The sequence below is a fragment of the Leptodactylus fuscus genome, chromosome 7 (assembly GCF_031893055.1).
Source record: "Leptodactylus fuscus isolate aLepFus1 chromosome 7, aLepFus1.hap2, whole genome shotgun sequence".
NCBI classification, from domain to species: Eukaryota; Metazoa; Chordata; class Amphibia; order Anura; family Leptodactylidae; genus Leptodactylus; species Leptodactylus fuscus.
In genome coordinates this window covers 99,480,197-99,494,682 of record NC_134271.1, presented here as the reverse complement: position 1 = coordinate 99,494,682, position 14,486 = coordinate 99,480,197, and the positions used below count along the sequence as shown (strand labels likewise).

Genomic DNA, 14,486 nt, shown 5'->3' with positions numbered 1-14,486 from the left:
AGCCATGTAGTTGTAATACTGGACCTGTTAAATGCTGGATTATAGGACTTTACTATATCATTCCAATTATTGTCTCTTAGGGCCCCTTCACACGGCGTAAGCGCTCGGCTCATTCCGAGTCGTACACGCGAGCGCTTCTAAACACTTCCCATTCACTTCAATGGGAGCGCGTGTAAAGCCAGCTTTACAAGCGCTCCCATTGAAGTGAATGGGAAGTGTTTAGAAGCGCTCGCATGTACGGCTCGGAATGAGACAAGCGCCTACGCCGTGTGAAGGGGCCCTTACCCCAGTACATATTTTTATTTAATTAGTAAGAAAGGATAAGCTTTGTACATAGAAAGTAATGTGTCTAAAGGCAGATCGAACACAGTATAATATACTTCCCAGACCCTCGAGCTGCTTCAGGCAAACCCCTTGAAATTCATTTTAACGAATATTAATGAGGTCCACCCATTTGTTTCAGTGATATTATTATACCCTGGGGTCTCTTCAGACCCAAGAGAATAATAATTGGAGGCTCAGTGGAGGTGAGGTTAAATAATAATAAGGTATACTCACCTAGCCTTACCTCTCCTGGGCATCCTCGTGTTTCACCACTGTCTCCGCTGGGTTACTCTTCAGGCCTGCGGCTGACGTCACGTATCCCTGACATCACCGCCTAGGCTTGTGATTGGGCCTCAGTAGTCATGTGGGTCACACTGACGTTATGATGCCAGCGCACCCTCCTGTGGCCACCGAGGCCCAATCAATCCTCAGCAGTGATGTCCAGAATGTGTAATGTCAGCTACAGGCCAGAAAGATGATGCTGGCTCAAAAGGTGAGTAAAGATGGTTGTTATTTTTACAGACCTTCCCTGAGCAGGTTTCTATTGGAAAGGGGCCCTGCTGCACATGACACTGGGCATCTTTCCATAATCGATGTAGCCAGGTCTGATTGGGGACCCCTTTGGGGACGAGAGCCCTGAGCAATTGTCTAGTCTGCCACCCTTAATGCCAGCCCTGATCTTATTTATTGCAAACATTTTTCTGTGTTGAAACTCTGGCACCGATAGGCTCCTGTGTTAGGTAAAAGTATAACCCTTTTTTTCCAATGGACTCTATATGGTATGGGGTTGTTGCCATTATTATTATAAATAAAAAAGGGTATATGGTAATATGCCAACCCAATGAATGCCAAAAGGAGGCTAGTATCCCTGCAGTGCTACATTATATCAATGTATAATTTGTATAATGCATGACAAGTCAGGCCTTCAAGAGGAAGACATTTGTTTTGTAGCTGCTCTTCACTTTACTCAAGACCCCGAACAGGGGACCCATCTCATAACGCTGAATTCCCTAATAAAGTACATAAAAAATAGATTCTCTACACCAGGAAACCTCTTTCAAACTTCATATAAATTCAATGTTAGTGAAGATCTGACAATTTCTAAAATGCTACTGAATTCAAGAGCACTGGATTTAGTCAAATTTATCTTCCAAGAATTAGAAAACACCCCAACTTCCACCCCCACATTCACCAGAGAATTTTGGTTTCTGACAGCCTTTGACTAATGTATGGATATCGATTCAACACTACGAACAAAGACGATCTTTCATCTTCATTGGGATGAATTATGTATTTCTGTGATTTCTACATTTCTCTGTAATGTTATATATTTATTTCATACCATGCAGATTCCGCAGCCGCATTGTTAGTATTCATACACTTTAGACATCATTACAATTTGAATGTGATACCGTAGCGGCTGCCATGCATATAAAAATCCTGGGAGAACAGCGGCAATGACCTATGGTTCCTACTGCATAACTTCGAGAGTAAATCAGCTTTGTTTATCCCCAGCCATTCTTTCTCTTACTTTATTTTCCAGCTGCCTTAATTATCGGCACAATCCACACTTTATTTTTTTGCCTTTTGTAATTTCAGTTTCTTACGCATCTGTCACTGACGGATGACTGTCGAAAATTCATCTCAGATTGTTTCCAGTCTATTCTACAATTTTCATCCACATACTGTAGAACTAAGTGATAGGATTGATGGATGGGTTTTCACAATATTTAAAGCAGATCTGTCATCGGGAAGGGGTTGATTGAGAGTAAATAAATATTTGGATGCAAACATTTCCATACATAGGAGACCACCATAATGGCACATCACTCCTCCGGTACTCGCTGGTCCTGTAGGCTTAATGTCTTAATCATCATTCACTTGACTGCTGATGCCAAATAATGACCTCATCTGTAATGCTGGCATGCAAATTGCGTGTCTACTGAGGCCATGTGTGAATCGTGAAACATATGTATGTAACATAGTACCCGCCAGTTCTGCAGTTATCATGTTTAAAAAATAAAATGCCAGTACTAAACTAATACATTCTAAATTGGTCCCCGCTGGTACTGCAAGGATCAGTCACATACATTATTCACATATCTGCAGCAGCCATTCACTGGCCTCAACCAATCACATGGCACATGATCATACAGATCAATCCTTAACCTTAGTGAGTGGAGTGCCAAGTGCCCATCAGTAAAATTGGGTGAATAATATTTTTTTTGCATGCTGATTCCAATTTAATAAAGTTATGGACAAGTTTACACATCTACATTTACTGATAGTTCATCGCTTACACTGCTACTGTATACTACTGTAGTTTAGTGTTACTAAAGCAGAGGTTATACCCTTTCCAAAGAATAAGAACTTTTTTTTTTCCTATCAGTATGTCTTTGGAGTATGAAAACACAGGGAGAACATATAAACCCCTTGTAGATGTTGTCCTTGGCAGGATTTGAACCCAGGACTCCAGTGCTGCAAGGCTGCAGTGCTACCCACTGAGCCACCATGTTGCCCCGTTAAAGAATAAGAACTTCATCTAAGAACCGGTTCACATATACGCATGGGGTTCCTAAACTTAATACACATAAAAAAGCAGTTACCTTGGGAAACCCATGGACCCCATAGAGTATAATGTGGTCCTTGTGGTTTCCACTCAATTTCTGCATGAAAAATGTGGAGACAAAAGTGCTGCTTGCAGGACATTTTTCAAGCAGAGAGGGAAACAAAATGACATAAATGCAGATGTGAACTGGGCTTAAGGTGAGATTTTCACCTCATTCCCTGAGTGCAGGAGGTAATATTTTGGCAATTATACTATGCATTGTATCCTTGGGCTTTTCATACCCAGTTTGCATGATAACATTTCAATATTCACCTTAGGCAGTAAATATTTTAGCCCTGCTGACCAACGTACATGGATATGATATTTATCACTGCTGAGATTAGAACAAAACCATTTTACCAATATGGCAAGTCTACAAAAAGCAAATATATCACAGAATATTTTCCCAGGATCAATTCTTTCACAATCTGAGCCAAACTTTATCCTCAAACACGTTTTTGATTTCCATAAAACTGCAGAAAAACGTTCATTTCCACATGGATTATTTTGCTAAAATTTCTCTCAACACCTTGCACCGTATAATGAGATGTGAGTAATAGCCTTATACAGAGCAGCGTGTGTTTTTTTGTGTGTAGCCGTGTATTGTTTGCACCTCTGCAAATATTCGGAAATGCAAACACATTGTCTTTGGGATTTGCTGAATTAGCCTAGAGTAAGCCTGCGAAAAGCAGCCGTTTAAAAATCCACAGGAGTATTCTCTGTATATGTTATCAACTTCAGTGGAGCATCAGGAAGATATTTAATGTACTGTAGCTCAGAAACAGAGCCGTCTCTGAAAAGACCATTCATTGCTTCCAGCCTGGGACACAGCTATAGGGGGTGCAGAGGCAGCATTTGAAGCAGGACCCTTGTGGGAGGAAGGGGGTGTCAGTAGCTCCTATGCCACATATAAAGGGAGAGTTATAAAAGACATTTTAACGGATATGTTTTATTACATTATGTATAATATATTAAAGGAGACAAGTCTGCTGTCTTCGAATAGCGGCATCACACCTGTTGCAGGTTTTGTCTGGTACTGCAGCTTATGTAGCTAAGTAGAAGTGAATGGGACTGAGCTGCAATAACACATATAACCCATTAACAGGTTTGGTTCAGGCTCATGTGTTCTCTGATACTCCCCTTACATCGAAAAAAGCAAAGCTCCATCCTCATTCTCTTCATCTGATAGATTTAGTCATTGGGTGGAAAATCTGGGCACTGCTAAAGGTGGATATCAACTAAGATCTGATGATCTGCATTGCAATAAAGTTTAATGGCATCTAGATGAGTATCCAGAACTCCTCTGTACATCGGTCTTAATATTTATGACACTATGACATTATAACTATTAAAGGGGTGTTACAAAGCTTGTAATGCTTATTAGAAACTCTCCATACTATCCTCTCCGTTCAGCCAGGAATCCAGTGGAACATCTGTATTCAGGTATGTGATCTTTTCTCCCATATGTCAGAGTGACAGCTGTTTGAACAGATCATGCTCACCTAGTGAATACACGTACTGTTCACTTTGAGGCCAAAGGCAGTGGTGTAACTAGGGATGATGGCTTTACTTACCGATCCTGGCAACTTCTCACAGCTGGGAAGCGCCGGCGGCCATGAGCAGTGGCCCGGATTAGCAAGTAAAAAAAAAAAAAAAAACTGCAGTAGTGGCGGCTGCCACCGAGTTCTCTAATGTCCCAGGCCATGTGGCAGCTGCTACCCTGGTAGTTACGCCCTTGGCCAAAGGGACCTGGACAGAAATTCCATTTTCATCAATTGCCAGGGGAATATGGAGAATCGTTATTTTCAGCTTTTGTATGGGTTAAATAAAGAATTAGAAACCTCCTAACATTGCATTGTTTGTAGAGAAATAGAATTCTGAGCAGGTTTATGCTCTGTAAGGAAGCATAATATGTCAAACTACCACTATGTTGATGCCTGTCTAGCACCTGCCGTGTTGACCATCCTATAGTCCTATTCACTCAATATTCTAGGTTATCCAGATCATTAGCACAGAATAATTGAAGACTTCTCATTTTCTTACCTCTTACTATTATACTAGTGGACTTTTTTGCAGGATTGCCGACATTGTTATTGGCGACACAGCTGTAGGTCCCAGCATCTTCAGAGGTGATAGATGGTATTGTTAATGTCCCACTATTTAGCACAGCCTTTTCTGGAAGATTTCCAATAGATCTAACCCACGTCAATGCTGGTGTTGGTTCTCCACCTGTCGTGACGCATACTAATGTTATTGTTTCACCTGGGTTGACAACAATAGGATCTTCCACCAGTAGCTTAATCGATGGAGATGCTGAAAATGTAAAGAAGAAGAAGAGTATTAAGTAAACCACTATAATACCACTATAATTTTCATTACAAGTTTTTGAGATTTTCTGCTTTATACTATTTGCATGTTTACTAGAGATGAGCGAACAGTAAAATATTCGATATTCGTTATTTGTTTCGAATAGCCGCTCAATATTCGACTATTGGATCGAATATTGAACCCCATTATCCTCTATGGGGAAAAATGCTTCGTTTCAGGGGAACCCACCATTCGACTCAGGAGAGTCACCAAGTCCACTATGACACCTCAGCAAATGATGCCAACACCTCTCAGCGCCGCACCTCCCATGAGGCGACCTGAAGCGAGCGCTTCAGGCGGCGCTATGTCAGGACCCCAGGGAGGGCGGCATTTTTGATTACCTAAGCCAGTCCAGGACAAGCTGTCCTGGACTGGCTTAGCACTGAGCGGTGGTTTGGGGAGGCCACTGGAGCAGCGCTGCTCCAGCAGCCTCCCCTCACGCTCAGGCAGAGAGCAGGTCCTCTCCGTGCCTGCTCTCTGCCTGCGAACGGTGCTAAGATCTGCCCCCTTCTAGACCACAACCCTTCTATACCACGCCCCTTCGCCACGCCCCCTCCTCCGGGGAGGGGGGCGGCTTTCTGTAGTTCGCCTCGGGCGGCGAAAGGGGTAGGTTCACCCCTGTGTGCAATGAAACTGGAACAGCAGGGGAAGCATGCCTGGAGGCATCTAACAAGCCCAAGTCACAGTTTTACCCCACCATCACAGCCTATCAACTACACACTTTCCACACTCAAAAAAACCTCTATCAAAGTGGGAAAATACCTAGAAACTTTCTTTCTTCCCCAAATGGATGGATAGAAACCCACATTTAAGCTAAAGAAACATTAACAAAAACCCCTTTAAATCACGTTGCCCATGACGACCACAGATGGAATAGGCAATGGGAAATCCAACAGTACCCATCCTGAACTGTCAGTGGATGTATGTATGTATGTGTGTGTGTGTGTGTGTGTGTGTGTGTGTGTGTGTGTGTGTTTGTGTGTGTGATGTGGTAAGACCTTCCAAAACTCACTTTTATGGCCCTTAACGTGAGCCCTTCAAAATTAAGTTACAGGCCCTTAAGCTGAGCTACCAACAGAGATTGAAGACCTTTAGGTGACTTCAGCCTCTTACCAGCAGAGTTTTAGGCCCTTTAACTTAGTTCAGCCTTGCACCAGCAGAGTTTTTTGCCCTTTGGGTGAGTTGAGCCTTGCACCAGCAGAGTGTTAGCCCCTTTAAAATTCTTAGCTCCTAAAACGGTGGTTCCAGAACTATCACTCTCATTGTGTTGGATAGATGCAGTGGATTGGACTGAGGACCCAGACATTGATTTTGATTGGGAAATTGATAACATTTTGGCATCAAGTCCTGGGGGTAACTTTTATTTAGAGGACTGCAAAGGTGGAGAATTGGCTGCAAGCACTACTACCGGTAATGGTCCTCTAATATCGGACTCTATATTACCTCTACAGGATTCTGATCAGGTGTTAATAGTCCAAACAACATGCTCCAGTACTTTAGATGTAGATCAGAAACCACTTTCCCTTCCGACATCAGATTTAACCAAGCTTCACCATCATCATCCTGCTGAGATGGAGCCACTAAAGGAAACCTTGCCTTCAAAGGCATGTTCTGGAGCTGCGACTGAGCCAAATCTAAACACAGAGTCCTTTGGAATGGAACAAAATTCATCAGCAGTGTTTTTGGCCCTTAGGGTGAGTTGAGCCTTGCACTAGCACGTGTCCCGTAACATCAGGCGGCCCTAAGTTCTGCACTAAGTTGCAAAAATTCCTCTTGACCACCGACGCGTGGACAAGTGCATGCGGCCAGGGACGCTGTATCTCAATCGTGGCACACTGGCCACGATTGTCTCCGTACTGCCTATTTAGGCACACGCTCTCCCTAATGTGGACGAGTGTCCCCAAACCCTAGCTAAATGTAGCTGAGGCTGGGACCGGGTCGCAAACTTTGGCGGAATGCCTTGTCTCCCCGCCCAATATTCCTTGCAGTTGTGCTGAAACACCACCCTCCTCCTCCTCCTCCTCCTCCGTTGTTAAATCGACCCCAGCTACGAGCTGGAAACGCTGCAACACTGGCGTGGGAAGACATCAGCAGGCCGTGCTGAAGCTCATCAGCTTGGGGAACAGACAGCACACTGCCTCCGAGGTGAGGGATGCCATCCTGGATGATATGGCAATATGGTTTTCCCTGCTGCACCTTGGCCCAAGCATGTTTGCATATGTGATAACGGCCAGAACCTGGTAGCACATCTGGAGCTTGTCAGACTCAAACACAGCCCACACATGGCCCACGTTTTCAACTTGTTGGTGCAAAGGTTCTTTGAAACCTACACCATTGTGCCTGATATACTGGTCAAAGTGCGGCCCTTTTTGTAAGTGAGAAGTAGCCTCTGCTAGGCTGAAAACATTCAGAGCACACTCCTGTCATCTTCACACCGTTGGTTGGTGGAGGAAGACGAGGGGGATGAGGGTGCACTTTAGTACATCCCATTGCTTCAGCACAGATGGTGTGAAGGGGAGTGGAAAATGGAGGAAATGGAAAGTGTCTCTTACAGTTGGGGCAGCGAAGTCATGCCAAGTAATACACTGGCACACATGGCTGACTTCATGTTGGGTTGCTTTTCAAGAGACAAAGGCATAGTACACATCATGGAGAGCAAACAATACTGGATTGAACAAAAAATTGGATTGAGCTGATATAGCGTAATTGAACTGCTGTGTATCACACTTAGCTTTTGGTGGAGTAGACCCTTAAAAATTGAATTGACCATACATGGCCTGACTGAATGAACAGGCGTCTCCCACTTAGCTTCAGGGGGTAGACCCTTATAAATTGGATTGAGCTGATATAGCCTGATTGAATTACTGTGTCTCCCACTTAGCTTTGGGGGTAGACCCTTAAAAATTGGATTCAGTGTACATAGCCTGACTGAATTTCTGTGTCTCCCAGGTAAGTTTTGGGGTTACACACCGTGAAAAACTGGATTGAGCGTACATAGCCTGACTGAATTTCTGTCTCTCCCACCTAGGTTTTGGGGGTACACACCATGAAAAACTGGATTGAGTGTACATAGCCTGACTGAATTTTGGAGTCTCCCACCTAGGTTTTGGGGGTACACACCGTGAAAAACTGGATTGAGCGTACATAGCCTGACTGAATTTCTGTCTCTCCCACCTAGGTTTTGGTGGTACACACCATGAAAAACTGGATTGAGCGTACATAGCCTGACTGAATTTCGGTGTCTCCCACCTAGGTTTTGGGGGTACACACCCTGGATATCTGGATTGAACGTACATAGCCGGACCTAATTGCTCTGTATCCCTGTTTTTGGGTTACACACTGCCTGAAAAGCTGGTTTGCACGTATATAGCAAGAAGTAACTGCTGTGGATTCCTGCTATTTTGAGGGGACATCCCTAATAAAAGCTGGTTTGCACGTATATAGCAAGAAGTAACTGCTGTGGATTCCTGCTATTTTGTGGGGGACACCCCTAATAGAAGCTGGTTTGCACGTATATAGCAGGAGGTAACTGCTCTGTATTACTGTGAATTTGTGTGTGGGGGGGGGGCAGCCCTAATTAAAGCTGGTTTGCACATATATAGCAGGAGGTAACTGCTCTGTATTCCTGCAAATTTGTTGGGGAGGGGGACGACATCCCAAAGAAAATCTGGTTTGCATGTACATAGCAAGAAGTAACTGCTGTGGATTCTTGCAATTTTTTTTTTGGGGGGGGAACCCTAATAAAAGCTGGTTTGCACGTATATAGCAGGAGTTAACTGCTCTTTATTCCTGCAAATTTGTGTGTGTGTGTGGGGGGGGGGGGGAACGACATCCCAAAGAAAAGCTGGTTTGCACATAAATAGCAAGAAGTAACTGCTGTGGAGTCCTGCTATTTTGTGGGGGGCAGCCCTAATAAAAGCTGGTTTGCACATATATAGCAAGAAGTAACTGCTGTGGATTCCTGAAAATTTGTGTGAGGACACCCCTAACAAAAGCTGGTGTGCACGTATATAGCACCAAGTAACTGTTCTGTATCCCTGTTTTCCACCATCCGTGGAAAGCTGGACTCCTGTTCCTGCAGTGTATTGCTCTGAGAAGAACTGTTGTTGTTTTTCGGTTTTTCCCTGCCTATCTGAAGCTAATGCCTATCTAGCCCTCAGCAGATATGTTTCTCTCCCTATCTCTGACCACAAATCTGGCGAATATGGCGGCGGCCGTTCTTATAAATGGGAGGTCACATGTTTTTGGCAGTCAATGGGTTTTTTCACTGCCTCCGTTGTCGTAGTTCCTGTCCCACTTCCCCTGCATAGTTATTGGTGCAAAAAATGCGCCAGGGAAGATGGGAGGGGATATGAATTTTTACTGCGTATGCTGCGTGGTATTCGATTGGGAACGAATACCTCGAACGGCCTGATATTCTATCGAATACCTATTCGATCGAATGGTGTTCGCTCATCTCTAATGTTTACGTTAAATTGTCCATATTATAACTACTTTGGTCTACAAATGCCGTTGTTACATCTAGAAAGGGATAATGATGAGACTTATTGATAATTGAACCTAATGTATTCTTAGAAGATACAATGGAACAATTTGATCAGGTGACACACTATCTTGAGGGTTTGGTTCCTATGACAAAGCAGCCATGCAAATGCTTGAAACTCCCATATGTAATGCCAATGCCAAGCAAGTTGGTGTAAATCCCATCAGACTTTGCAGCAATCGATGTGTTGTGGTGAATCCCACCTCGCCTTGAGGCATAGAGACACCCTATTATTATTGATTTGAATGACTTCACATGATTGTCTCTTACAGATATATAATGAATAGGAATTATAATCTACTGATTTATCCACTAAACCAGGTAATACCAGTGATAGGGAAATTATTCTGATGGGTGCTGCTAAAGAATAAAAGGTCATTTTCTCACCCATGAAAAAATTGGCACTGAAAAAAAGAGAATGAAACGGCAATTACAATCTCTTAGCACAGTATTAAAATAGCATCTTAAGATGAGTATGACACTAATTGCAGATCATGGAAGTGGTGAGTGCCCTGGATATTTCTAAGCATAAAGGAGCATATAGTCTTTTTGGAAGCTAGCCAAAATTATAGGGTATAAAGCTATATGGGTGAATATACAGCCACATATCAAATCTCCAAATTATAAGTTTTATGCAGTCTATTATTTCCTGTTAGACTGGGAGAGGGGGATTGTGCTATTTTAAAAGACTATCAAGATCAAGTAGGGAAAAATCCCTCTCATGATCACCACAAAGGCTGGATTATTGGAATATACGGTGTGCAAAATCACAAGTGACCATCTATGGGCCACTACTTTCTTCAGCAAGATGGATGAAACCCCAAAATTTGAGATGGTACAGTATGTTGGATGTAATAGTGCACTCTCTGCCATAGCTCTCCTGCAGTATATAAAGTACTGTAGTGGTATTGTTTTGTGCAATGTATAATGGTGATAATATTGGACAGTGGTGACTTTGGAGTCATAAGTGGATAATGGAACCCAACTTTGTGGCTCAACCTAAAAATACGGATTTATGTCCATATGCACATACAATATTTCAGACATAACTTCCAAACTGTGCCAATTCAGACGATATTATAGCAGTGTCAAGTTTTATATGAAATTATTTTCATTTCTTGTTATTCCAGCATTCCTATATCTCACTTCCATTTTTTACACCAAAGGTGGAATTGGATCCAGCACTGTTGATAATTGGTTCCATTAGAGCAACTTCTTTATTAAAACATGTTAAAACTTAAATGGGGCGTCCTCCATTCCACTTATGTGTCTTGAGCCAATCGAGCTCTTAGTCATATTATCGAGGATCTTGATTTATGAATAAGAATATTGTTGAGCTGTGTCTATTTTTCTATTTTCTTAGAGTTCAATATTGCTCCCGATCATCACTCAAAACAGAATGTGGGATTTTTCTCAGGGACCTCTACAAACCTTGATCCTTTTCAACTCCGTGGTTGGTTTAATGATACGTCAAGAGTACTTGTTGTTGTTTTGCTGTTTCCATACTTATGGTTTGATTGGCACCCGGCTTCCATATTTTAGGCATTAAGAGGCTGAGAGGTTTACTGTGATTTATAATAATGTGCTAAAGATTAATTACTTGTTTTGCTTTGGCCTGGAGTCGAAATGAGCTTAAAGATTCTAACAAAATCCTCCTTTAACTTCCATCTGTCTTATGGATGCCAATATACTGCACTACACAAAGGATGAAAGGGCTCAGTCAAAATAGAAGCACAGATTGTAGAAAAGACTTACTGTTGGTCACATATTAGATGTCAAGGCCTTTTCTATATTGAATCAAGTACCTTATTTCTGTACCATATTTATGGTATTCAATAAATGAATGGCTATGGAAGGAGACATCTGAGCTGTAATAGTCCAAGCCAGGCAATGATGCTCTTTAAAAATAAAGGTTTCAGTTTTGTGTGTTTTTTTCACATTGCAGTTGTATACTGTATAATACCCTAATTTTCTATATAAGGAAAATGTTTGTTCTCGTACCGTGTTAGCCAGTGGGTGGAAATATAAAAAAAAAAAAAAAAACTTGATAGTCTTCAGTAGTATATACCTTTTTAATGGCTAACTAATAATGACAGATTACAACGTTTCGGAACTCTAGGCTCCTTTCTCAAGTAAATTTAAAAACCTTTTAAAAAGTTTCAGAAATGGTTTTTAATTTTACTTGAGAAAGGAGCCTAGAGTTCCGAAACGTTGTAATCTGTCATCATTAGTTAGCCATTAAAAAGGTATCAACTACTGAAGACTATCAAGTTTTTTGCTTTTTTTTAAATTTTTTATAGGTAGAGATTGTAGTAGACGGTGAGCCAAAGTCAGGACTGTCGCATAACAACAGTGTTTGCAGTACTGTATCATGATGTAGATCATTAAAGGATATATATATATATATTTTGCAATCCATTTTTATTAATAATTTTTAAAAAAGAAATGAAGCAAGTAGTGCATTCTGTTGTTTTGGGCAACTACTATGCAGACCTTTGTGTCTCCATGATTGTAGATTACAAACTAACCCTATGTAGTTTTTGTTAGTAGAACTTCGGTTTACTCGGAACAGTTTTGTTCAGGCCAAACACATCCGAAACAGAACTGCTATTATTATACTCTGGGATATAATACATCATGACACCAGAAAAACCCACTTGAGCTCTGGCATCATGAAGTCTCTATGACCAGAAGAGACCCAAGGACCAGTGCCAGAGCCCAGGAGAAGTGAGTAATACTGCTTGTCATGTTTGTGCAAAAGAGACCCCAGTGTAAAATAACAGCTTGTGTGTGTTGCTGTTGTTAGGGTTACTATAGACTATTACATAGTTTAGAGGCCACTATGGGACACTATACTGCAGTTTTCCAGGAATTGAACAACCTCCCTAGTGGTCAGGGCCAGTGTAACATAAAAAAACATACCTGTCCCCAGCACTCTGATGTTGACCACCACAGCCCGTTTGCCTGTGCACCATGTTTCGGCCCCTGAAGCCCTGCACCTCACTTGACCACTGAGGCCAATCAGCAGCCTTATCCTCCTCTTGTGTGTTCCTTCTCTGTTCTATAACATAATTTACCACACTGTCTTTCTGTACTATCAACCCTGTCTTCTTCATTGACACAGATCCCATTCTCTAGTAGTCATGTGGCATCTCCTCTAAGCCCAAAACTTTCTCTTCTTTATCTTTTATATAAGAACTGCTAGTGTTTTTTGGATATAGAGGAGGTAGAGATAGAAGACATGGGTGTTGGTAGAGGTAGCAGTGTCAAGGATGTGCTACTGGTAGAGGCTGGTAGGAGACAAGGGGGGAATCTGTCAGGAATTGTCAGGGTATAGAAGAATTCTATTGCCATAATGAGTCAAAAAAAGTGTGGGAAGATTTTGACGTTACTGAGTGCGATGATGATTGTATTACAGATAAGACCTTGCAACTGGGTCAGGGTGACATTGTAGCATCAGAAGAAGAGGGTGGTGGAAGCTGCAATAGTAAGAATTCCACCCGATGCACAGCTTCAACCTTCAAAAGTCCTATCTGGGGTAAGTCTAAGGCAAGCTCAGGTGTTGGAGGGACTGGCAGACAAGTTTCCACTGCTGTTGGTTTTGGTGGCAGCAACTACATGCTGTCATCTATCATATGGGGATTTTATTGTATATTGACACATTGACGGCAAAGTGCAAGATCTACAAGCAGATAATTAGCCATGGGTGTGCTGGCACACGTGTAGGAACTACCGTATTTTTCGGACTATAAGACGCACCCAGGTTTTAGAGGAGAAAAATAGGGAAAAAAAATTTTCAGGCAAAAAATGGTAAAATATTTAATATATGGGAGTTGTAGTTTTGGAACAGCTGCAAGGCCACATTGACAGGTGACCCTGCAGCTGTACGGGGATGTATAGGGCGTTTTTTTTTGTGGGGCCAGGTGTACTTTTTAGTTATACCATTTTGGGAAATGTTTATTGCTTAGATCACCTTTTATTTAATTCAGAGGCAAAACAGAGAGAAAAACCCGGCAGTTTAGCACTTTTGATTTTGACGTTCACTGTACATAAAAATATTAGTAGACCGGGCATTTTCAGACACAGGGATACCTAATGTATATGTTTCACAGTAATGTTATACTTTTATATGTATTCTAGGGAAAGGAGGTGAACTTTTATTTATTTTATTTGTTATTATATTTTTTTTAAGTGGTTTTTTTTTTTTTTTTTTTTACTATTTTAATATCCCCCGCCTAGGGGGCTTGAACCTGCAATCGTTTGATTGCAAGTCCCATAGACGGCAATACAAGTGTATTGCCGTCTATGGGAGATTCTATACATTACTATCGCGGAGGGTCATAGACCAGCCGCGATAGTAATATATATCTATGACAGGCCTCGGAGCCTTCATTAGGCTCCCGGCTGTCATCGGAACAGGTCGGCTCCTGTGGCCTCGCCGTGCAGGAGCCGGCCTGCATCACTAAAGGTATGGGGCCGGTGGGGGGGGCTAACTGACTGCCGGGACCTGTGGAGGAGGAGCAGATTTGCAGCATGGCCGCGCTACTGCCACCGCTGGTTTTCTTCAGCGGCAGTAGCGCGGCCACGGCAGCTAAGACAGTCCCCGGCATCTGCTGTAATAGACCGGCGGATGCTGGGGAGTGT

The 14,486-nt window shown here is 42.4% G+C and overlaps 1 protein-coding gene across 1 annotated transcript in view; it reads right to left on the bottom strand.

The window, feature by feature from the left end:
* Window positions 1-14,486, bottom strand: part of MDGA2 (MAM domain containing glycosylphosphatidylinositol anchor 2) — a 547,529-nt gene that overhangs the window by 186,868 nt on the left and 346,175 nt on the right. The window contains exon 6 of the mRNA XM_075282612.1: window positions 4,976-5,245. Within this exon, the coding sequence (XP_075138713.1) occupies window positions 4,976-5,245 (270 nt within the window). The remainder of the gene's footprint in view (window positions 1-4,975; window positions 5,246-14,486) is intronic.